The 21,965-nt window shown below is 38.6% G+C and overlaps 1 protein-coding gene across 5 annotated transcripts in view; it reads left to right on the top strand.

Annotated features, from left to right (window-relative positions):
- The window catches only part of CPEB3 (cytoplasmic polyadenylation element binding protein 3), a 176,758-nt gene that overhangs the window by 81,642 nt on the left and 73,151 nt on the right, over nucleotides 1-21,965 (top strand). Inside the window, exon 4 of one of the 5 annotated variants that reach the window (XM_082673963.1) lies at nucleotides 14,265-14,288. The exons of the other annotated variants lie outside the window; for them this stretch is intronic. Coding sequence (XP_082530089.1) covers nucleotides 14,265-14,288 — 24 coding nt within the window. The remainder of the gene's footprint in view (nucleotides 1-14,264; nucleotides 14,289-21,965) is intronic. 5 annotated transcript variants of the gene reach the window in all.

The following is a 21,965-nucleotide window of genomic DNA, read 5'->3' as shown; positions in this document are numbered from 1 at the left end:
TGTGATTTACTCTAGGAGAATCACTGCTGAGTATATCCACTTTATTCCTCTTGACTGGTCAGCTTCTCTTTTTTCAAGTAGAGAATGGGCTTGGAAAAACTGAAATATCAGGAAGTTGCTTGATGAGTACAACGTTAGAAACGGGGAGCAGTGTGGCCTAAGGGATAGTATCACTCAGCTTCAGGGAGGTATCTTCCAAGTAGGCTGGAAGGCTTGTGAAACCTGGAGATGAGCAATAAATTAGCATAGCCATGAAAAGCATTGTTTAGAATCTAGCATATCTGGTTCCACTTCTTAGAAGCTGTATGACCTTGGGGCCACATTCTTAACTTCTTTGTCTCTGGTTTCTTCACCTGTAAAATGGAGATAATGATCACTAAAATGGCTATATATAAATCTTGTAAAGTTTAGCATAGCGGCCTAGTAGATAATGCTCAGGTGAACTGCTGTCATGATTGCTTGTATCAGAGCTTTAGTGCTGCCTTTTATTTTATTTATTTATTTTTTTAATTTATTTATTTTTGGCTGTGTTGGGTCTTCGTTGCTGCATGAGAACTTTCTCTAGTTGCAGCGAGTGGGGGCTACTCTTCATTGCAGTGTGCGGGTTTCTCATTGGGGTGGCTTCTCTTGTTCTGGAGCACAGGCTCTAGACGCGTGGGCTTCAGTAGTTGTGGCACATGGGCTCAATAGTTGTGGCTAGCGGGCTCTAGAGCGCAGGCTGAGTAGTTGTGGCACCCGGGCTTAGTTGCTCCGCGGCATGTGGGATCTTCCCAGACCAGGGCTCGAACCCATGTCCCCTGCATTGGCAGGCAGACTCCCAACCACTGTGCCACCAGGGAAGCCCTAGTGCTGCCTTTTAAAGATTTCCTTTTCTTTGCATGTTAGACTTCCAAAACATATCTTACATTGTTTGTGTTTAGATAGAGGTTTTCCTGGTGGAATTCAAGACAGCACACCTACAAATCACTAATAGGCTAGAGTGGCTGTCCTGGAGTATATTACCATCTCTTTTTGTGTGAATCTTTTTTTCAGCGTGAAATGCTTCCTGTCTCTGTCTCCTGACTGAAACATGCACCTTCTTTGGGGCTTAGAGTTGCTGTATCTTTCATGATGTTTGGCACTTTTAAAGATGCTCTGCATGTAAAATGGGATAGTCATTTTAGACAACAGTTTGGCAGTTTCTTAAAAAAGTTAAACATATACACCCACCATAGGATGCAGCAGTTCTATCTTAAGAATTTACCAATGTCCACACAAAGATGTGTATGTGAATGTTTAAAGCAGCAGTATTCATGATAGCCAAAATTATAAATAATCCAGATGTCCCTCAACTGGAGAACGGGTAAACAAATTGTGGTACGTTTGCACAGTGGAATACTATTCTGCAATAAAGAAGAGCGAACTTTTGGACTTCCCTGGTGGCACAGTGGTTAAGAATCCACCTGCCAACGCAGGGGACTAGGGTTCAAGCCCTGGTCTGGGAAGATCCCACATGCCGCAGAGCAACTAAGCCAGTGTGCCACAACTACTCAGCCTGCGCTCTAGAGCCCGTGAACCACAGCTGCTGAGCCCGCGTGCCACAACTGCTGAAGCCCACGCACCTAGAGCCCATGCTCTGCAACAGGAGAAGCCACCGCAATGAGAAGCACGCACACCACGTCAAAGAGTTTCCCCCACTCGCTGCAGCTAGAGAAAGCCTGCGCACAGCAACGAAGACCTGCGCACAACCAAAAATAAATTAATTAAAAAAAAGGGATGAGCTGTTGATTCATGCAACAACATGAATGACTCAAAATAATTATGCTGAATTTAAAAAACTAGACAAAGAAAGAGTACATACTAGATGATTCCATTAATATAAAATTCTAGCAAATGTACTCTAATCTATAGTGACAGAAAATACAACAGCTTTAAGAATATTTTGAAGTAATATTGTCCCCCTTTTTTCAGAGGAGGGCTTAGATTCTTGGAGGAGTCATGTTTAGATAAGGATGGCTTCTGGTTGAGCAAGTCTCTGAATCTCCTAAGTCTCTCTTTAGTTAAAAAAAACTACAGGAGGACAGTTATGATACTCTAACTACCTCATTATTTTTGTGAGATGTAGATGAGATTAGGCACAGGTACAAATAAGGTGTTAGTATTGCTACATTTGGAAAGTAGGGGGCATAGTCTTTTTAGAGAAGAGGGTCTAAACAGTAGTTTTGTAATGTAACAGAGGTTCAGTTTTATTGAAATTAAAAATTTTCATGCAATTCATTTTTTGATATCTCTCAGCTTGTAACTACAGCCTGTTCCAAGTTATGCAGCAAATAAGAAATTTGAAGTGCTGTTAGATTATACCTTGACAAATATGACAAATATGCCTTATTTGTCAGCTGAACTATAATAAAGCCAGTAGAGCCTTATACATCAGTAGGTATCTTCTACAGCTTCTTATTAATTGCAACCTCTAACCCAGTAATTTGAACTTAATACAGCTAAACTTACTATCCCATATGATAATTATGAAATAAAAAATGTGTTTCCACAAGTCAAAAAAAAAAAGAAATTTGAAGTTCCACTTTTGCTCTGACAGGGAGGGATGACTGTTTGCCGTCACTCTTCCTTATCAAACTTTTAAAAACACTGATACATTGAGGAGTCCTAGAATAAAACCTTGGATGTTTGAAGACTTAAATTTTTAATACCTTAAAAAAAAACCCAAAAGACATTCATCTGCTTGAGAAACTCTAAGGTCATTGGTTGTTAACACCTTGTACACAGCTGATGCACCAAGAAACGTGGAGCTTTAGATCACGCTGCCTTCCACTTTTTTCCTCTTATTAATGCGTTGAAAATATGTTAGAAGACTTCACTTCTATTTCTGTTTGAACTGAGGGCTGCCAGAGGCAATGTGAAAGGGTTTGGGTATGAACTTTGCGTTTGGCAGACTCTGGTGTGGCTGCTGAGCCTCCTCTTCCCCCTCCCCGCTCCCTTTCATTCTCTGCTGAGAGTGATCTCCTTGGGGAGCGGCTCAGCTGAGAGGAAGTGGCAGAGAGGGAGCTGAACACATGATGCTTTTATGCCAAAATGGGAATAGAGCCAGTTTTGCTAGAATTTCAAATGGAATTTTCCAAAATTTGAAGAGTACATTGTATTTCTGCTCACCATGAGTGGATATAAGTAAATAGTTTTTTGGTTTTTTTTTTTTAGCAGAGTAATAAGATAGGGAAGGAATTATTTTGAGATTCTCAGATTAAAGACTTTGTCTTTGAGTATTTTGAACTTCTGGAAGACAAGATCCCTGTTTCTCTCCAAACAGATTTAGAAGTAAAATTAGTATATAATTGTGGAATGAATATATTGTAAATGATGGCTAACTTAAAAATGCAGAATAGTAATCAGAAGGACATGTAATGATCTATACTCAAATTTCAAATTATTTTGGGTAGATGCTGCACATGAACATGGTAGGGGACCTAAGGGCATTGTTGTTTTGTCTTGACCTTCTCATTTTACAGATGGGGAAGCTGAGGTTCAAGAGACTATGTGAACTGGCTAGGGTGACATGATGGAGCCAGAACCTTCTGGATCAGAACCTTCTGCCTCCAGGTTGAGGGTGATAACCTTTGCTTTAAATACTTAATTGTTAAGAGTGGTTATATTATTTTTATACTAGTTTAACACACACAAATCCAGTGTCTCTGGGAAAATCATTTTTCTAATATTACTTGTCACCTTGTTTATGCTCTGAATGCTTAATGAATCCTCTTTTCCTGAAAAATAGAGTGATATTCCTGGTCTACATGGCCTGGCATTGAATATTGTAAAGAAGTGAACTCTGAAATTCTTGATTTACTTTACTGGATTTTGGAAGAAGTTCTTTGTGTGTGTGAATATGTCTAAAGTGTCAGGATTTGGGTGCTTCGACTTAATAATAAAGATGCAGGAAACTGAAAAGTTACCTTTTTCCTGTGGACCTCCCTGTTTGCTTTGTCCACTTGTGTCAGCAGTAGAACGTGGATTTCTCTTTTATAGTACTCATCACACTTGTAATTAACTATTTTAATGTTAGTGTTTCACTTTAACATGTATGCTTCAAGAGGGCAGAGAATGAACTTCTTTTCATAGCTGTTCGTTGGTTTCCAGTGCAATGCCCAGCCCATAGAGTAGGTACTCAGTCTGGAAGACTGGAAGAAAGGAAAAGATATCTCAGAGAGACTGTGAAAAGCACAGTATAACAGCCTTAGAGAATATCTAGTCCACCTTAGTTCCTTCCTAAAGATTTGTTTTAACGTTTTCTTTTGGAGGATGGTACTAACATATATGGATCTAGCAATTAACAGTTTACAAAGTGCTTTCACACACCTGTCTCTGCCATTGTAATGCTTAAAATGGTTTGCCAGTGCATGGTCAAAATTTTCCTTAAGCACCAATTTCTCCCCAGAATTATTCTCTTATCCAAACAAAATATGGCTGTGTGATAGAGCAGTATATGAAACTGAATGCAGTTTTTCAGATAAAGCTGGAGACTTCAAAAGATTTTCTAGATTTCAGCAAGTTTTAAGAATGCTTCGTGATTTGTTTCCTTCTGCTATTGGGGCACTTTGACAGAAAACAGAGAATCATGGTCATTCCTTTCATCTTTATTGCATCCTTGTTTAAAACATGGCAGTGTCCTCATTTTCTGAAAAAGGTAAAGGAGCTTGCTGATGTCATACAGCCAGCAAATAATCATCTATGACTTGGACACACAGATTAGTCTGCTAACCAGTCCTTTAATCCGAAAGAGCAGTGATTTCTGCTCTTTTGGGTTTTCCCAAAAAGATCACTCAGGTTTCCTTTAGTAGCAGTTAACTAAATAATACTTTATTGATTGTAGAGAATTAGTGCATTTATGAAAATGATCAGTTTTAATTTTACAACGTAGTCTCCCTTATTAGTGGCAGGAATTTTAACACACTGCCTCTCAGGCCTCTAGTATATGCAGACTGGAAATCTGAGACTTGGACGAAGACTTGGTATGCCGGTGATCTGGAGGGAAAGTTAAGTACCTGAAACTTTTGCCTTCTTTTCTTTGTTAGCCTCCACACACACATACCTTTGTTATCTGACTAAAGTTGTTGCTGTTGTTTTCCCAGCCTAATATAGTGGAAATAATGTAGTTTGGAGGGACCAAACATATCTGAGCTTAAATCCTGGACCCATCATTTGTTTGTTTCCTTGGGAAAGCTACCCATATTTTTTATTTTAAATGGACACATTAATTCCTTCTTGACCAACAATAAGGTTAAATGTGCAATGCTCCACTACCAAACCTGGCAAGAAATACATACCTAACAAATGCTAGTCTCTGATGCTTCCCTCTTCTACCCATTTGACCCCTTTTTTTCCTTTTGAGTTAGCAGTAATTCTTAATCCTGGCTCTACAATCAAAATGGGAACCAAAATAAATAACCTATATGGGAAAAGAATCTGAAAAAGAATGGATATATGTATATGTGTAACTGATGCACTTTGCTGTACACCTGAAACTAACGGAACATTCTAAATCAACTATACTCCAATATAAAATAAAAAATTAAGAAAAAAAAGGAACCAAAATAGAAAATGCTTGTGACCCCATACCAGAGACTGTAATTTAATAGGTCTGGGAGTGAACCTGGTTGAGGGGGGTGGGTGGAAAAGACCACAATTAGAGGTAGTTACCTCTTGAGAAATTCAGTGCTGCCCCCCTACCCCTTTCTAGTGTCTATCTTTATCTGAGCATGAAGGAATCAAACAGTATAAGGATTGTGCTGTGTGTTCCCTCCTATTGTTTCTTTCTGCTCAAGGCTTGGTCTGTTTTTATTGTTCCCTGAGGTTTTTCCAAGTCCAGGTTACTAGAGGAAGTTGTCTTTGAGGGGTCAGGATGGGTGAGGGGAATGAGCAGTCCTCTGTGTTGCCAGAGTTCATCCCAAATTCTCAGGTCCATTCCTTTCCACAACTTTGCTCCATGAAGGAGCCCTCCTTCCCACATGAGAGGAGCCTTGTTGGTAGGGAGGAGACGAGGAGGCTGACTAAGGGGCCTGGGCACAACGGCACCCGTTTTGTTCCCGCTCTCTCTCCTCTGTATAATTTCCTACATTATCTGGGGGCTCAGACATGTAGGGTTAGCAAGTATTGGCTGTCCTAAAAAATCTAAAAATTGAGTGTTTAAAGTTTGAAGAGACCACAAGACACCTTGGCATAGTGAAGACTTTGGTATAGTGAACATATGCCAGATATCTGGGTGCATGGAGTAGGCATTTTCAGACCTGGTTTGGACAGACTGGTCTGTGTAAAATATAAAATATTCTGGTATGTGATTAGGATCCGTAGAACTTTGCTTGATTTTCTTGCTTTTCAGGAGGGCAGTTAGTGTGTCATTTAGCAACGTGCTACTGAGATAAAGGTAAGGTGGTAATTAATTACTCTCAGTGGAATACTATTAGGGCACAGGTGTGAGGGTGCATAGGCACCAGCTGAAACAAATGCACATGCATGCCCACTCTCTCCAACCAGTGATAGCAGTATCATGCAGACATTCTTTTTTTTAAAAAAATATTTATTTATTTGGCTGCATCGGGTCTTAGTTGCGGCGTGCAGGGCCTTCGCTGCAGTATGCGGGATGTTTCGTTGTGGTGCACGGGCTCTTTGGTTACGGCGGGCAGGCTTCTCTCTAGTTGTGGCACATGGGCTCTAGAGTGCGCAAGCTTAGTTGCCCTGCGGCATGTGGAAGTTTAGTTCCCCGACCAGGGATCGAACCCACGACTCCTGCATTAGAAGGCAAATTCTTTTTTTTTTTAATTAATTAATTTATTTATTTTTGGTTGCATTGTGTCTTCGTTGCGGTGGATGGGCTCTAGGTGTGTGGGCTCAGAAGTTGTGGCTCACTGTCTCTAGAGTGCAGGCTCAGTAGTTGTGGCACAGGGGCATAGTTGCTCCCTGGCATGTGGGATCTTCCCAGAGCAGGGATTGGACCCGCATCCCCTGCATTGGCAGGCGGACTCTTAACCACTGCGCCACCAGGGAAGTCCCCATGCAGAGATTCTTTACCTAGGTTTATTTCCAGAGAAATCTTGTCAGACATACAAATTTTAAATGATCTTTCTCTGTTTTAATGAGAAATTTAAGACATGGACCTGGAAGTTCTGAAGTGATTACTTTGATAACATGTCACATATTGAGAGATTTAATTAGTAACCTACATGGTAAATGTAGTTCAGAAATTAATACTAGGTGTGCATGGACACTACAAGATGCTATAGTGAAGCCTTGGATTTACCATTTTGGACAAGATTGGAAAAATAATAGTGGATGGAAATGGAAAAGGGGATTAGGAGTTTCCTAGGAAGCAGAGAAGAACAGATGTTAAAACATGTGGGGGCTTCCCTGGTGGTGCAGTGGTTGAGAGTCCGCCTGCCGATGCAGGGGACACGGGTTTGTGCCCCGGTCTGGGAAGATCCCACGTGCCGTGGAGCGGCTGGGCCCGTGAGCCATGGCTGCTGAGCCTGCGCGCCCGGAGCCTGTGCTCTGCAACGGGAGAGGCTAAAACAGTGAGAGGCCCGCATACCGCAAAAAAAAAAAAAACCTACAAAAAAACACATGTGGGTATCTAGATCCTTATGTTAACTGGATAGGTGATTATATTTTAATGATACTATCAAAGGAGTGGGTTGAATTGGTGTGACTGGAATATATGGATCTGATGTATGGAATAGTGGGAATGAGGGTCTGAAAGGTGGTTAGAAATCAGATGGTAAAGGGCCTTGATTGTTCTTATGAGAAGCTTGGACAGGCAAGTAAAATTAGGAAAATTAGGTTTATCTGAAAGAGGATATTCAGGATGATGTGAGGTATGGAAAACTATTTCTTATGAGGAATAGCTAAATATAACTTCATTGTAGAAAAGAAAACCGAAAGGAGATAAAGTAATAACCCTCGAATAAAAGGCTGGTGTCTGTGGTGAAGGATAATAGTGAGGCAAGTATAAGAAAGAACTTTCTAACTAGAAAGAATTGTCCTACCATGTAGCATGAGTCTTCAGTTTTCCAGTCATGTTCTATGGAACCTCAGCATCCAAGGAGGTACTTTAAGGACCACTATGGGGAGGGATACCTGACAGGTGGAGCTCCGAATCCCTGTGCTGCTTCAACCTGAGCAGCCTTGTTCAGGGAATAAATATCTCATATTTGCTGGGGTTCATTTGTTGGAGGAGAGAGGGTTCTGCTACTTAGAAAAACGTTTGAAAAGACTGGAAAAGACTGAAGTGAGCCTCCTTATTCTTTTACCTTAACTCTTGATTAACATATTCTAGCAGAACCAGGGAGAACATCTTTGTGTTGGTTATAGAAGTAATTCCTGTTTTGTTTGGGACACTGATTAAAGATCTATAGGTTTCCTATAAGATTTTGTAAGCAATGAAACAGAATGTTGCAAAAGTTCAGTTGTTTAGAATGTAGGGCAGTTTCATATGTTATTAATGACAATTAGATTTTCTGACCAATCCGCAAAAACACCTATTAAATTCTGATCTTAATTCATAAAATAACAGCTTTAAGTATAGTGATTAATAGAAAACAATAGTGCTATGGTAGTAATAATGAAATAAAGAAAATTTGGGTGAGAAGTTTCTCTTTATTAATCTTGGATTATGATACTGAAAGCAAACTCTTGAAAAAAAAAAAAAAGCAAACTCTTAGAGGATGATAAGTTTTTGGAATCCTAAAGGGAATTTCTGGGTACTTTCAAGGACTATACAGGTTTGAAATGCTGGCTTTTCTATCTTGGTGGTTAGGAATAAAGGCTTTTTTTTCCAGATGTCCATTGACTGGTGTATTACTTTACTAGGGATGCCATAACAAAATATCATAGACTGGATAACTTAAACAAAAGAAATTTGTTTTCTCATAGTTCTGGAGACTGGAAGTCCAAGATCAAGGTGTTGGCAGGGTTGGTTTCTCCTGAGGCCTTTCTTCTTGGCTGGCAGATGGCTGCCTTCTTGTTGTGACCTCACATGGCCTTTTCTCTGTGCATGGGCACTCCTAGTATCTCCTCTTCTTATAAGGACACCAGTCCTGTTGGATTAGGGCTTTACCCTTATGGCCTCATTCAGCCTTAATTCCCTCGTAGAAGACCCTGTCTTCAAATATAGTCACATTGTGGGTTAGGGCTTCAACGTATGAATTTTAGGGGGAACACATTTCAGTCCCTAATAACTGGTGAATGGATCAATTGTGGTTTTTTCATACTATGGAATACTACTCAGCAATAAAGAGAAACAAAATATTAACACATGTAATAACATGGATAAATCTCAAAAACATTATGCTAAGTAAAGGAAGTCAAACACATTGATTCCATTTATATGAAGTTGTATAAAGGGCGGACAAAACTAAGAAAGCAGACTAATGATTGCCGGGAGCCATGGTTTGGGGGATAAGATCAACAGCAAAAGGGCACAAGGAAATGTTTTAGGGAGATGAACTGTTCTAGTTTATGATGGTACCGGTTGCATGGCTGTGTATGATTACCAAAATGGATCAAACTGTAAACTTACAATGGATGAGTTTTATTGAATGTACATACTACCTTAACTTAAACGAGAAAAAGAATAAATGCTTTAGAGCCGGTGTGGACCTGGATTCCATCCCAGCTCTGCTGTTTAGGTAGCTGAATAACCTGGACCAGTCATTCTCTTTGGACCTTAGTTTGCCCATCTGGAAATATATATTATGGTAGTTGCTTTGGGAATTAGAACAGACAACATTAAACATTCAGCATATAATGCCTGGAGCATGGTAAATTATCAGGTTATTATATTTTACTTTATGGTATTTCTTTTCCTTTATGAAGTATGTAAGCAACACTAGTATTATACTTGCCACTTGTTAATGTTACTTTTTAAGCTTGCAAATGGAATGGAAAGATTTTTCTGAGAAAAATGGATAAGAGTCAAAGAGAAGAGGGTGGGAAGAAGGGATTTGAAAACATCCAAATACTTTATGGGAATGTAGTAGATGAAAATGTATTCCATCCGTTCAAGCATCATTTTTACCTGCTAAGTTTATGTTATGAATAAATTGACCTTTTCAATTATAATTTGCCAGATTTGAAAATTACTGGGCTAAAACTATCTCACCTACCATTATAAAGACAAAGATAGAGGAGGGGCATATATGGGACAAACTCCATCACTCCTGTGCTTTGGGAATTTACAGTCTAACTAGGGAAAAGGGGATATTTTTGTACTAACTTTAAGATCTTAACCCATCTTAGGTAGAATTTTTTGCATGACTAATACTTAGATGGAAGTTGAAAGGGACCATTAGATGTTCGAATAGAATTTAATTTTGTATACTGAAATGGTATTCAAAAAATAAGTTTACAAGGTGTTTTTAAGAAACTGATTTTATTGCAAGGAAGGTGATTAATAATTTGTTACTACAGTTAACTTTTAACAGCCTTGACAGATATTTCCAAGCCAGTTAGTAAAATGTACTAAGATCTCTGTATCTTGTTCATTTGATTTCATAAGTATGGCATCCCAGGATGCTTAAGTTCCTGAAATGGGTGCATGCTACTTTGATCCACAAGAGAATGGAGATCTCTCTCTCTCTCTCTGTTGTGCCATGCACAAGCATTTTTGAACCTCTGTAGTAGAATCTGTGTATGATGTTACTTGGCTTACAGAAACATCAGCAACTTTAGATGAATCCATGTAGCTGAAGATTTACTTTAGATGTTAAAATCAGATTGTAAGTTGCCCTTAGGGAATCACATGTGTGAGTGCAGCCATGTAAAACTGAGTGCAGGCCAAGTCTTAAGGAGTAACAGATGATCCATTTTACAGTGCTGCCTCCTGTGCCTAACCAAACACCATACAATTAACATGAGGTGTCATTCACAAGGTACTAGTCATTGATCATGTAAACTTATTTTTAGAGTAACTGGCATATCCCACTGCAAAGTACATGTACCATTTTATATTTATTCTGATGAATTGAAAATAAGTCTAATTTTTTTCAGTTTTGGATTATTCAGGTTTATGATTTAAAGACTACAAAAATGTTAGCATTTTGGACCTTCTACGTTAATCTTATAACGTTTTATCCCAGTGAATCGGTCTAAAATGTTTGTAATATTTTGTTTTTTATTAAAGTATAATTATATACCAAATAGTGTGCAGATCATAAATATATACTGTAGCTTGATATATTATCACGGAATTGAACACAAAGTAACCAGTACCTAGATCAAGATCAAAACATTACCAATACCCCAGAACCTCCCCTCAGGTTCCCTTTTGGTTAATACCCCTAGCCAAGGGTAACTACTACCTTGACTTCTAGAAATTGAGTGTAATTTTTTATGAGGTCTAAAGTTGTTTAATACATAATGAAACAGTAAAAAGAATTTTATCTGTAATGATGATGATTGATAATAAAGAATTAAAGTTCTTGGAGGAAGTAGTTCTTGGACTTTGAAAGTATATCGTATCTTGGCATATCTGGTATAAATCTGTACTAGCATAGAATATATTATATACCCAGAATTAGTCACATTATTTCCTTTTTTTCTATGTGGGATTGTTTTGTGCTGGCTCATGCTAAGTTTATATATTCAATAGCCTTTCTTGTTTAAAAGTCATATTTGTTCTCAGGGGAAAGCACTACTTTTGTGCTCCCAAATTTCTCTCCTTGGTGTTCTCTTCATTATCTCTCCCTTAGGGAAGAGTTTGATTCTAATTAGTCTATTTGCAAATGGCCCTCATGAGCAAATTTTTTTAATATAAATTTATTTATTTATTTTATTTTTGGCTGCGTTGGGTCTTCGTTGCTGTGCACAGGCTTTCTCTAGCTGTGGAGAGTGAGGGTTACTCTTCCTTGTGTGCGGGCTTCTCATTGCAGTGGCTTCTCTTGTTGCAGAGCACAGGCTCTAGGCACACGGGCTTCAGTAGTTGCAGCACGCAGGCTCAGTAGTTGTGGCTCGCGGGCCCTAGAGCGCAGGCTCAGTAGTTGTGGTGCACGGGCTTAGTTGCTCCGTGGCATGTGGGATCTTCCTGGACCAGGGCTCAAACCCGTGTCCCCTGCATTGGCAGGCAGATTCTTAACCACTGTGCCACCAGGGAAGCCCAAGATCACTACTTTAAATTGGCTGCCTATTCCATATTCCATCTTTGCCTCCATATTATCAGAGCCTGCAGACTGACATGAACCAATTTTCTGTCTTCGATTAGAAATGGGAAAAAGAGAAGAATCTATAAAAATCATGAACTGTTTTAAGGAAGCTTTGATTATAACTCCCAAGTAACTGTGAAATACTGATGTATTTTTGCAGTTTCAATGTGAGAGATAAATAAAACCTCCTCCAAGGCAAACAAACAAACAAAAACCCAAAAAACAACTCCCAAGTATGCCTTTTGCAGCTCTACCCCATCCCCAGTTCGGGGTGCTGCTCCCCGCCCCCATGCCTGTCTGGGTCTATGCACTTTGTGTTCTCTATTACCTGAATGGTTAGCAGTTGAAGACTTGAGTGAACAGCATTTTCATTTATCCTTTAGGGATGTTAAGGTCTGATGAGTCATTTGTACCTTAGTATCGTAATCAGATTCTTTTCTATTGAGTATCTGGCCAGAAATCAGGTATAATGAAAGAATAGGAATGTGTTGTTTGGGAGAGAAATGAGTAATTTTGAAATACAGAATGTTTGATTTTCTCTCTAAATAGAGGTTTTGCCTTGGGGGGTGTTGGACAGCATGACATCATTGGGGATGGGAGAAGGACAAAAATAAATGGTGGGACATCAAAACTGGTTTTCATCTCTTTTTTTAAGTGTTGTCTATTAGTGTTAATTCACCCATGTTATTATAAGTGAAGTAGGCTTTTGTGGGGGACCCAGCTAGGAAACTACCATTTATTATTCTGGGAAGATGAATTTCAGGTTCCAAATAATGAAAAGTGTAAAAGTTCCTTAAAATTTTATTTTAGAATGCATTCCCTTTGTAAGTGATGCAAACAGTAATTGCTATGTAAATTCAGAAAAGGTGTTTTTCGTTGAGAGTTATACCGAGGGACAGAGTTAGGGAGTAAGTAGGGTTTGAATAATCCTTTTTAAGCTGGATAATACTTTATAATATTTGTGTCATGGGAAAGTGAAGAGGCCAAAGGTGTATCAGTGGGGTGAGTACGATGTCTGAAGAAAAATGGAAACTACAAGAAGATGAGGTTGGCCAACTAGTATTTCAACTTTCTACCTGAAAAGTCTGAATTCTTTTCCTAGGAGAGAAGTAGTTTTATTTAGTTCTACCTTATACTGGGAATGTAACCCCAAATTATCCTTGTTTTTTAGTTTAAATTTAATGTTATAACATTTCATGCCTTTAAAAAATGGATTAGAGTTCTCATTTATTTTTTACAGAACTCGGGGTTTCAAATTTGAAAAACTTTGGCTTTGAAAGTCATTTTAGATGACAGGATCTCTAGCTTTATTAAACATTGTAACAATGCATTCTGTGGGCCTTGCGTTTTGAGGGGGAAGAAAATCTTTAAAGTGCTCTCTTCTTCAGCATAGCCTGGGATGTACCCATTGCCTAATCCCTTTCTACTTTTTCAGTTCACTTTCTAGATGAAAAATATATTGTTTTCCCTGCATTTGTAATACTGTATGGAAAGTAACTGAGGAGGCTAAGAGAAATGTCACTGAAAATTTTACAGAAATACATTTTGTAAAGCAACAGCTAATTGTGTATAAAATTTCTATACAGTTTTCAGGGGACTCTGAAGTGTGTGTGTGTGTGTGTGTGTGTGTGTGTGTGTGTGTGTGTGTGTGAAGAAATTTAGAATGACCACCACACGCTGCAGATTTTATTTAGAATGAATGGTTTTATCTTTAAAGTGATGTCTGGTGGTAACATATAGTTCAAATGAAGATTTATAGATCAGAAAAAAATTTTAAAGAACTCTATCTATATCTGATATAGATAATGCGCCACAGTGTAAATCCTTATAAGACTTGTGAAACTAAAGCACCCATTGTATCTTTTCCAGTGGCTGCCACATCCAGTTGAATTTCTCTTTAAGATTGTGATTTAACTTGTGCTTCATAAAGGTTTTTTTTAATATAATATGTCTGTAGTCAAGTTGAACAGTATCTCCAGATTGATTCTGAGAATACTTAGAAAAGGTTTGTGTGAATATTTTTTTATTTCTAAATTCACCATTTTGATACAAATACCCATGGTTTTCTTCTGTGTTTACATGCAGCCAGGAGCTATGGGCGAAGACGAGGTAAATTTTTTTTTAATGAGATCTTTTGCTTGCCAAATTGTGAGTAAATATGAGTGTGTGCGTGTTTATACCCGTGTGTGTGTAAAACAATAATTATTGTGTGGTATGATGTTCTAGCTTAATTATTTTAGCAAAATAATTCTTTTGTCACTTTCATTATAATTATTTTTCGTTAGTAGGTAATTTGTTCTTTTAATCCTAATAAAGACATAGCAAAGACTATTTGTAACTGGAAGTTTTTGATATATGGTTTATTGTGAATGATCTTGAGGGAATAAAGGCCAAGCATACGTATTTTGTTGTTGTTGTTCTGTGCCCACTGTTCTGTTCTGTTATTTTCACACTACTTAGAAGACAGAAGTTAGGTTTTAGAGGGCAATTCTTTATCTTAGTAGGTTGGCTGGTGAATTTTTTTTGTGTTACATCCAGAGGCAGATCTACCTTGAAGCTAAATGAAAGTTAAGTTTCAGGTATCCTCACTTTCATGGGTCCCCTCTGAGATTTTTACCATATCATTGTATTCTTTTTCTTAAAGAGAGAGCCTCAACTTGTATAGGCTCTAAGCCCCATAAAACTTGCATTCTCTCCTGGCCACAGCCAAACAAAATAATATTGCTTTCATTTGTGTATTGCTGTAACCTTTCTAAAGCATTTCCATATCTGTAATTTGTTCAAATAATTTTATGAAGTAGGTAGGGTAAGTCTAATGTAGTGGAAAGAGTATGGGGTTTAGGGTCAAAGACTTAGGTTGGAATCACTGCTTTATCACTAACATCTGGTATCCGCATCTGTAAATTATGAAGTAATAAAACCAGTCTTTTCCAACTTCAAGAATGTTAGTCAGTGAAGTTATGGTATAAAATATGGGAGAGGAAAACTTATCCATGAAAACTGAAAGCATTCCATAAATGTCAGTTGCTTTGGTGCTCATTTGCAGAAGTTGGGAGAGATGAAGTAATTTCCCCAACTGTGAGATCTCAAAGTCAGAGCCAAGTCCAGAACCTTTGTCTTTTGGCTACTTATTGGGGATGTTTATCATTCATCAGGCTGTCTCTGACTCTGTAATTGAGTCCTGAAGATAATAATATTAAATTCATAGTATTTATTCCACAGTAAATATTTGTTGAATAGGTGAATATTGGCAGAACCTAATATGTGTTTGAGTTACCAATGAAACCTTCTATCATGATGGAATCATATCGTCAGTTTTGTTCTCATGTGGTGGTGAAGAAAAACATTTGTATAGTTGATTACTTTTTAACCATGGAAATAAAGACCATTTAACATTTGTTAATCTTATAATTTTACAATTTCAAGTGTAGAAAATAATATTACTAGAAATCATTTTGTAACATGTATTTTTTTATTATTGCTAGGAAATTGATGGCTCTCGGGAAGGAATAGAGAAGGACATATCTGGGGGGTAGACAACAGGGACTATACTCTTCTTAGGCACTGGTCAATCACCAGATCTTGTCAGTATTTTCCTTCTAGTTTCTCAGGGCTTAACCCTCCCTTTCCATTCTATTGTTTCATGTCTCTGAAACACCACTTTGTCCTTCTCACCCTTGTTCTCCATTCAGGATCCCTATCATCTGGCTTCTCCCTGTTTCACCAGCCTCATCATCTCCATTTTTCCCCCCTCACCTTCCTCTGACCAGTCCCTGTGCTTTCCAACTCTCTAGCTATTGCAAATACTGTCCACCTTTCCTCTCATTTACTTAACTAAAACCTATCTTTAGTTCATGCATTCAAGCCTAACTCGAGCCTAACCCCTTCCAGGAAGCCTTGCTCAGTGGCCTTACAGGCAGTGTTTTCCTCTGCTTCTGTTGCCTTATGTTCTTTCTGTCTTTTCTGTATGCCCTGATTCTTCAACTGGAGATAGGTTCTTTGAGGACAGTTGTCTCTTGTGCCTAACACTGTGACCTACATATAGTTAGCACTTATTAAATGCTTTTTGAGGAGGATTGTTTGGAAGTAAAACCCCATATCTGTGCAGACCAGAGTTTGGCATTATATTTTTTCAAAATTATTTTATATTTAAAAATCATAGTATACTAAATACTAGACATCAAGAATATAAGATCACCTGTAGTTTCTAAACTCCTGAAAAAATATTTACTCTTCCTCTTTCTGTGTTGCCTTCCCCATCTTTATTTGTAAGGTTTGACTTAATCGTTTTCAGAAGCCATGATCATCTTTGCATCAAGTGCTAAACACTGCCTAGAATGACCTGGTCACTGCTCTTCATAAGTCTGCAATTTGATAGTTGCAGATGAAGAAGATAACGGCAAAAGAGAGAGAGAGAGAGAGAGTGAGAGTGTGTGTGTGTGTGTGTGTGTGTGTGTGTAAAGTTGAAAAAGAAGAGTCATCTTTCTAAAATGTAGTGACAAAGTCATATGGGATGGAGCAGATGTACCTCATATCCACTCTCATTGCTTGAAATATACTCATCTGGGCCAGCATTACATAGTATAAATTTGATGATCTGGCAGATTTCCTCATGCCATTTATTTGTGTGATCAGGGATTATATTAATGCTTGATTTCTCTCCTCCAAACAAAATTTAGACTTTTCTCCAAAAGCATAAAAAGTGAACCTGCTGATGTGTGTTAACTGTAACTCATATTCTGTGCTTTACATACATGTTGGTAAACGTTTTAGGAAGAGAGGGCAAAGAGAACTATCTGTGACAGTTTTGAGATCTGTCAGCAAAAATTAGGCAGTGAAATCTTTCACCTCTCCTGGAAAAGCTTCCTGGAATAGGTAGAATTTTAGGAACTATTTGGATGATGGAAGAGGAGTAGGAAGCAAAGCACGCCAGGTATCTGATTCAACTTAAAAGAAAGCTTTGGGGCTTCCCTGGTGGCGCAATGGTTGAGAGTCCGCCTGCCGATGCAGGGGACACGGGTTCGTGCCCCGGTCCGGGAGGATCCCACATGCCGCGGAGCGGCTGGGCCCGTGAGCCATGGCCGCTGAGCCTGCGCGTCCGAACCTGTGCTCCACAACGGGAGAGGCCACAACAGTGGGAGGCCCGCGTACAGCAAAAAAAAAAAAAAAAAAGAAAGCTTTGAGGTGAGATTGGCATGACCAGATGCTTGGCGAATATGTCTGTGAGTGGATGCAGTGGGGGCCAGCTGGAGAGGAGAAGTTGGCAGTGAGATGGTCTGTGCTGCCCTGATGAATGGTTTTTGACACGGATAATGTCAGGCTTTAGAAAGAGAGTTTCATGATACAAGTAATGAAAACAGGAGAGAACTTGGGCATCAGTTGACAGCTTGGATGGGGAATCAAGTGTTGGAGGGTAGACTCTCTGGCAAATCAAGCGCTTCCAGTAGTACAGTTGAAGCAGTAGCAGTTGGGAAGAAGAAGAATTAGATGTGAAAGAACAGGATTTGAAAATGAATCTTGATTGTACATAAAGTTTTAAAATATTCAATTATATTTCCCATTGATACCCACTTTTATTTTAGAGACGGGTTTCAGTAGACAAAAGTTGATTTCCCTTGTGGAATCAAAATGACAGCAAAGAATCTTAACCTCTTCTTTGCAGAGTGTTCTTTCACAAGTTTTTTTTTTTAACATCTTTATTGGAGTATAATTGCTTTACAATGTTGTGTTAGTTTCTGCTATATAACAGAGTGAATCAGCTATACGTATACATATATCCCCATATCCCCTCCCTCTTGCGTCTGCCTCCCACCCTCCCTATCCCACCCCTCTAGGTGGTCACAAAGCACAGAGCTGATCTCCCTGTGCTATGTGGCTGCTTCCCACTAGCTATCTATTTTACATTTGGTAGTGTATATATGTCCATGCCACTGTCTCACTTTGTCACAGCTTACCCTTCCCCCTCCCTGTGTCCTCAAGTCCATTCTCTACATTTGCATCTTTCTTCCTGTCCTGCCCCTAGGTTCTTCAGAACCATTTTTTCTTTTTTTTAGATTCCATATAGATGTGTTAGCATACAGTATTTGTTTTTCTATTTCTGACTTACTTCACTCTGTATAACAGACTCTAAGTCCATCTACCTCACTATAAATAACTCAATTTCATTTCTTTTTATGGCTGAGTAATAGTCCATTGTATATATGTGCCACATCTTCTTTATCCATTCCTCTATCATTGGACACTTAGGTTGCTTCCATGTCCTGGGTAGTGTAAGTAGTGCTGCAGTGAACATTGTGGTACATGACTCTTTTTGAATTATGGTTTTCTCCAGGTATATATATGTCCAGTAGTGGGATTGCTGGGTCATATGGTAGTTCTATTTTTAGTTTTTTAAGGAACCTCCATACTGTTCTCCATAGTGGCTGTATCAATTTACATTCCCACCAACAGTGCAAGAGGGTTCCCTTTTCTCCACACCCTCTCCAGCATTTATTGTTTATAGATTTTTTGATGATGGCCATTCTGACTGGTGTGAGGTGATACCTCATTGTAGTTTTGATTTGCATTTCTCTAATGATTAGTGATGTTGAGCATACTTTCATGTGTTTGTTGGTGATCTGTATATCTTCTTTGGAGAAATGTCTATTTAGGTCTTCTGCGCATTTTTGGATTGAGTTGGTTGTTTTTTTGATATTGAGCTGCATGAGCTGCTTGTATATTTTGGAGAATAATCCTTTGTCAGTTGCTTCGTTTGCAAATATTTTCTCCCATACTGAGGGTTGTCTTTTCGTCTTGTTTATGGTTTCCTTTGCTGTGCAAAAGCTTTGAAGTTTCATTAGGTCCCATTTGTTTATTTTTGTTTTTATTTCCATTTCTCTAGGAGGTGGGTCAAAAAGGATCTTGCTGTGATTTATGTCATAGAGTGTTCTGCCTATGTTTTCCTCTAAGAGTTTTATAGTGTCTGGCCTTACATTTAGGTCTTCAATCCATTTTGAGTTTATTTTTGTGTATGGTGTTAGGGAGTGTTCTAATTTCATTCTTTTACATATAGCTGTCCAGTTTTCCCAGAACCACTTATTGAAGAGGTTGTCTTTTCTCCATTGTATATTCTTGCCTCCTTTATCAAAGATAAGGTGACCATATTTGCGTGGGTTTATCTCTGGGCTTTCTATCCTGATCCATTGATCTATATTTCTGTTTTTTTGCCAGTACCATACTGTCTTGATTACTGTAGCTTTGTAGTATAGTCTGAAGTCTGGGAGCTTGATTCCTCCAGCTCCATTTTTCTTTCTCAAGACTGCTTTGGCTATTCGGGGTCTTTTGTGTTTCCATACAAATTGTGAAATTTTTTGTTCTAGTTCTGTGAAGAATGACATTGGTAGTTTGATAGGGATTGCATTGAATCTGTAGATTGCTTTGTTTTCCTATGCAGCTGCAGCCTCTGTTAGAAACTAGCCTGATAACTAGTGTCATACATGATCTTTGCCTACACATTAAACAGCACACTTCATTAAAATAAATGTTGTGTTTTCATTTCACATGAGTTTTTATGGTCTCTGGGAGACTTTTGTCCATAAACAGATGTTGGCTATGCCAGTGCTTTAGATGTTTAACAGAATTTCTTAGTTAAAGAGCAGCCAGGAAAATATGAAAGATCTTTTTAAGTAATGTGAATGAGCAAATGGAAAGAATGATTGGAGTCACTTTACTGTTGGATTTACTGTGGATTGGTGTTACTATTGTAAAATGTACTTCTGTGTATATTTAATCCATAAAAACTATTGAAATTAATGGATGATTTAGTCAATAAAAAAGGTTCTAAGAATCCAATAAAACAAACTTGTGTATCAAGTTGGAGTTAGGTCTTTCTGCCAAAAGCCTGCCCAAGGCAGGAGAAATCAGCTATATCAGTGAGACCATGGTACAAACATGCCATCCTGCTAATTCAAACTGGGGTTATGTGAGCTTTCTTGTCTAAAGGAATGGATGGTCCCAGAGTGAAACATGAACAGCTGAGGAAATATCTGAGTGTTCATAGCTATAGTGTCTGAAGTATTGCTGCTTATAGTAATAGGAAAATTTTTCACTTTTGCAAGAAGTTGCTCTGGAAGGAGCCTAAACTAATAATGAAGGAGGGGTTCTGGGCTGTCCACCCTAATTTCATTCATTAAATGTTTGTTTGCCCATTATGGGTTGGATGAGGTGCTAGACCCTAGCTGTCTCTCTACTGAGTGTTCACTCTAGTGGGGGAGAGAGAGGTAATACATCAGCATTAACAAACATTTTTATACTCAAAAGTTGTGATAAGTACTAGGCAGGAAAAATGGGAGGGTCCCTTTAAGGTAGGATGGTTTTCTCTGAAGAGATGTTATTTAAGCTCAAACCCAAAGGATGGAAAGATTTATTTATCTTTAAATATATGTTTTATTTTGGAAATTTCCAAACATGCACGAAAATAGAATTGTTTAATGAACTGTGTACCCATCACTTAGCTTCAATGATTATCAACATTTTTGCCAATCGTGTTTCATATGTTCCCCCTCCTTTTTTCCCTTAGAATATTTTAAAGGAAATTCCAGACATCATAATACAGCTATTTTAAGAGGCTTGAAGCATAGTACTGATAAATGCTACAACATTGATAAACCTTGAAAACATTATGCTAAGTGAAAGAAGGTAATTAGAAAAGATCACATGTTGGATGATTTCACTTTTATGAAATGTCCAGAATAGGCAAATCTATTGAGACAGAAAGTAGACTAGTGGTTGCCTACGGCTGAGAGGGTTCAAGGAAAATGGGGAGTGACTGCTAATGGGTTAGAAGGATGAATTGTATAATAAGTAAATTATTTCTTAATAAAACTGTATTAAAAAGGAGTGGTGGGGGAGGGGAGAGGCACCTGAGGCAAGAAAGGGCTTTGTTTGAGGAAGTATATAGAGCCCCAATGGCTGAGCTTGGTGGGAGAGAAGGGAGGGTGTATTAAGATGAGGTTGGAGGAAGGAAGGAAATCTGATCTTGCTGGGCTTTAGCTCCTGGTAAGAATTTTGAACTTGGTCCAAGTACAAGAGGAAATCTATGAATGTTTTAAAGCATGGTCAAGTGATTAGTTTTATGTTTTTAAGAGTACTCTGGCTGTTGTTTGGAGTAGAGTGAGAGAAGTGGGTTGTCTACATTGGAATGATGGTAGTAGTCTAGGCAAGAGATGATGGTGCTTTAGGATAGGATGATGGCAGTGGAATTGGAAAGAAGTGAACAAATGGAGTTTTATGTAAGAGTTTTGTGTAATAAAAGGAATGCTGGGACTTCCTTGGTGGTCCAGTGGGTAAGACTCCACGCTCCCAATGCACGGGGCCCGGGTTTGATCCCTGGTCGGGGAACTAGATGCCACATGCATGCCGCAACTAAGAAGCCCTCATGCTGCAACTAAGCTGTCCGTGTGTCACAACTATAAACGATCCCGCATGCCGAGATCCCGCAACTAAAGATCCCACAAGCCACGACGAAGATCCTGCCGCAACTAAGACCTGGCGCAGCCTAAATAAATAATTTTTTTTTTTTAAAAAAAAGGAGTGCTGTTGCCCCCAGAGATTTGAAACCTTTCATCTAGTTCAAATCTCTCATTATGTAAATGAGACTCAGATAAGTGAAATGTCCAAGGTCACAGAGTAAAACAACCTAGGCTGGAATCTGACTATCTTGACTTATAGCCAGTTTTTTTTTTCTTAAGGGAGACATGCTTCATAATCCATTTTTTAAAAAAAATCCCCAGAGTGACTTATTTCTGA

The sequence above is a fragment of the Grampus griseus genome (assembly GCF_964374135.1).
Source record: "Grampus griseus genome assembly, chromosome: 16".
Lineage (NCBI taxonomy): Eukaryota > Metazoa > Chordata > Mammalia > Artiodactyla > Delphinidae > Grampus > Grampus griseus.
Note: the sequence above shows the minus strand (reverse complement) of the source record. Positions and strands in the feature narration are given on the sequence as shown.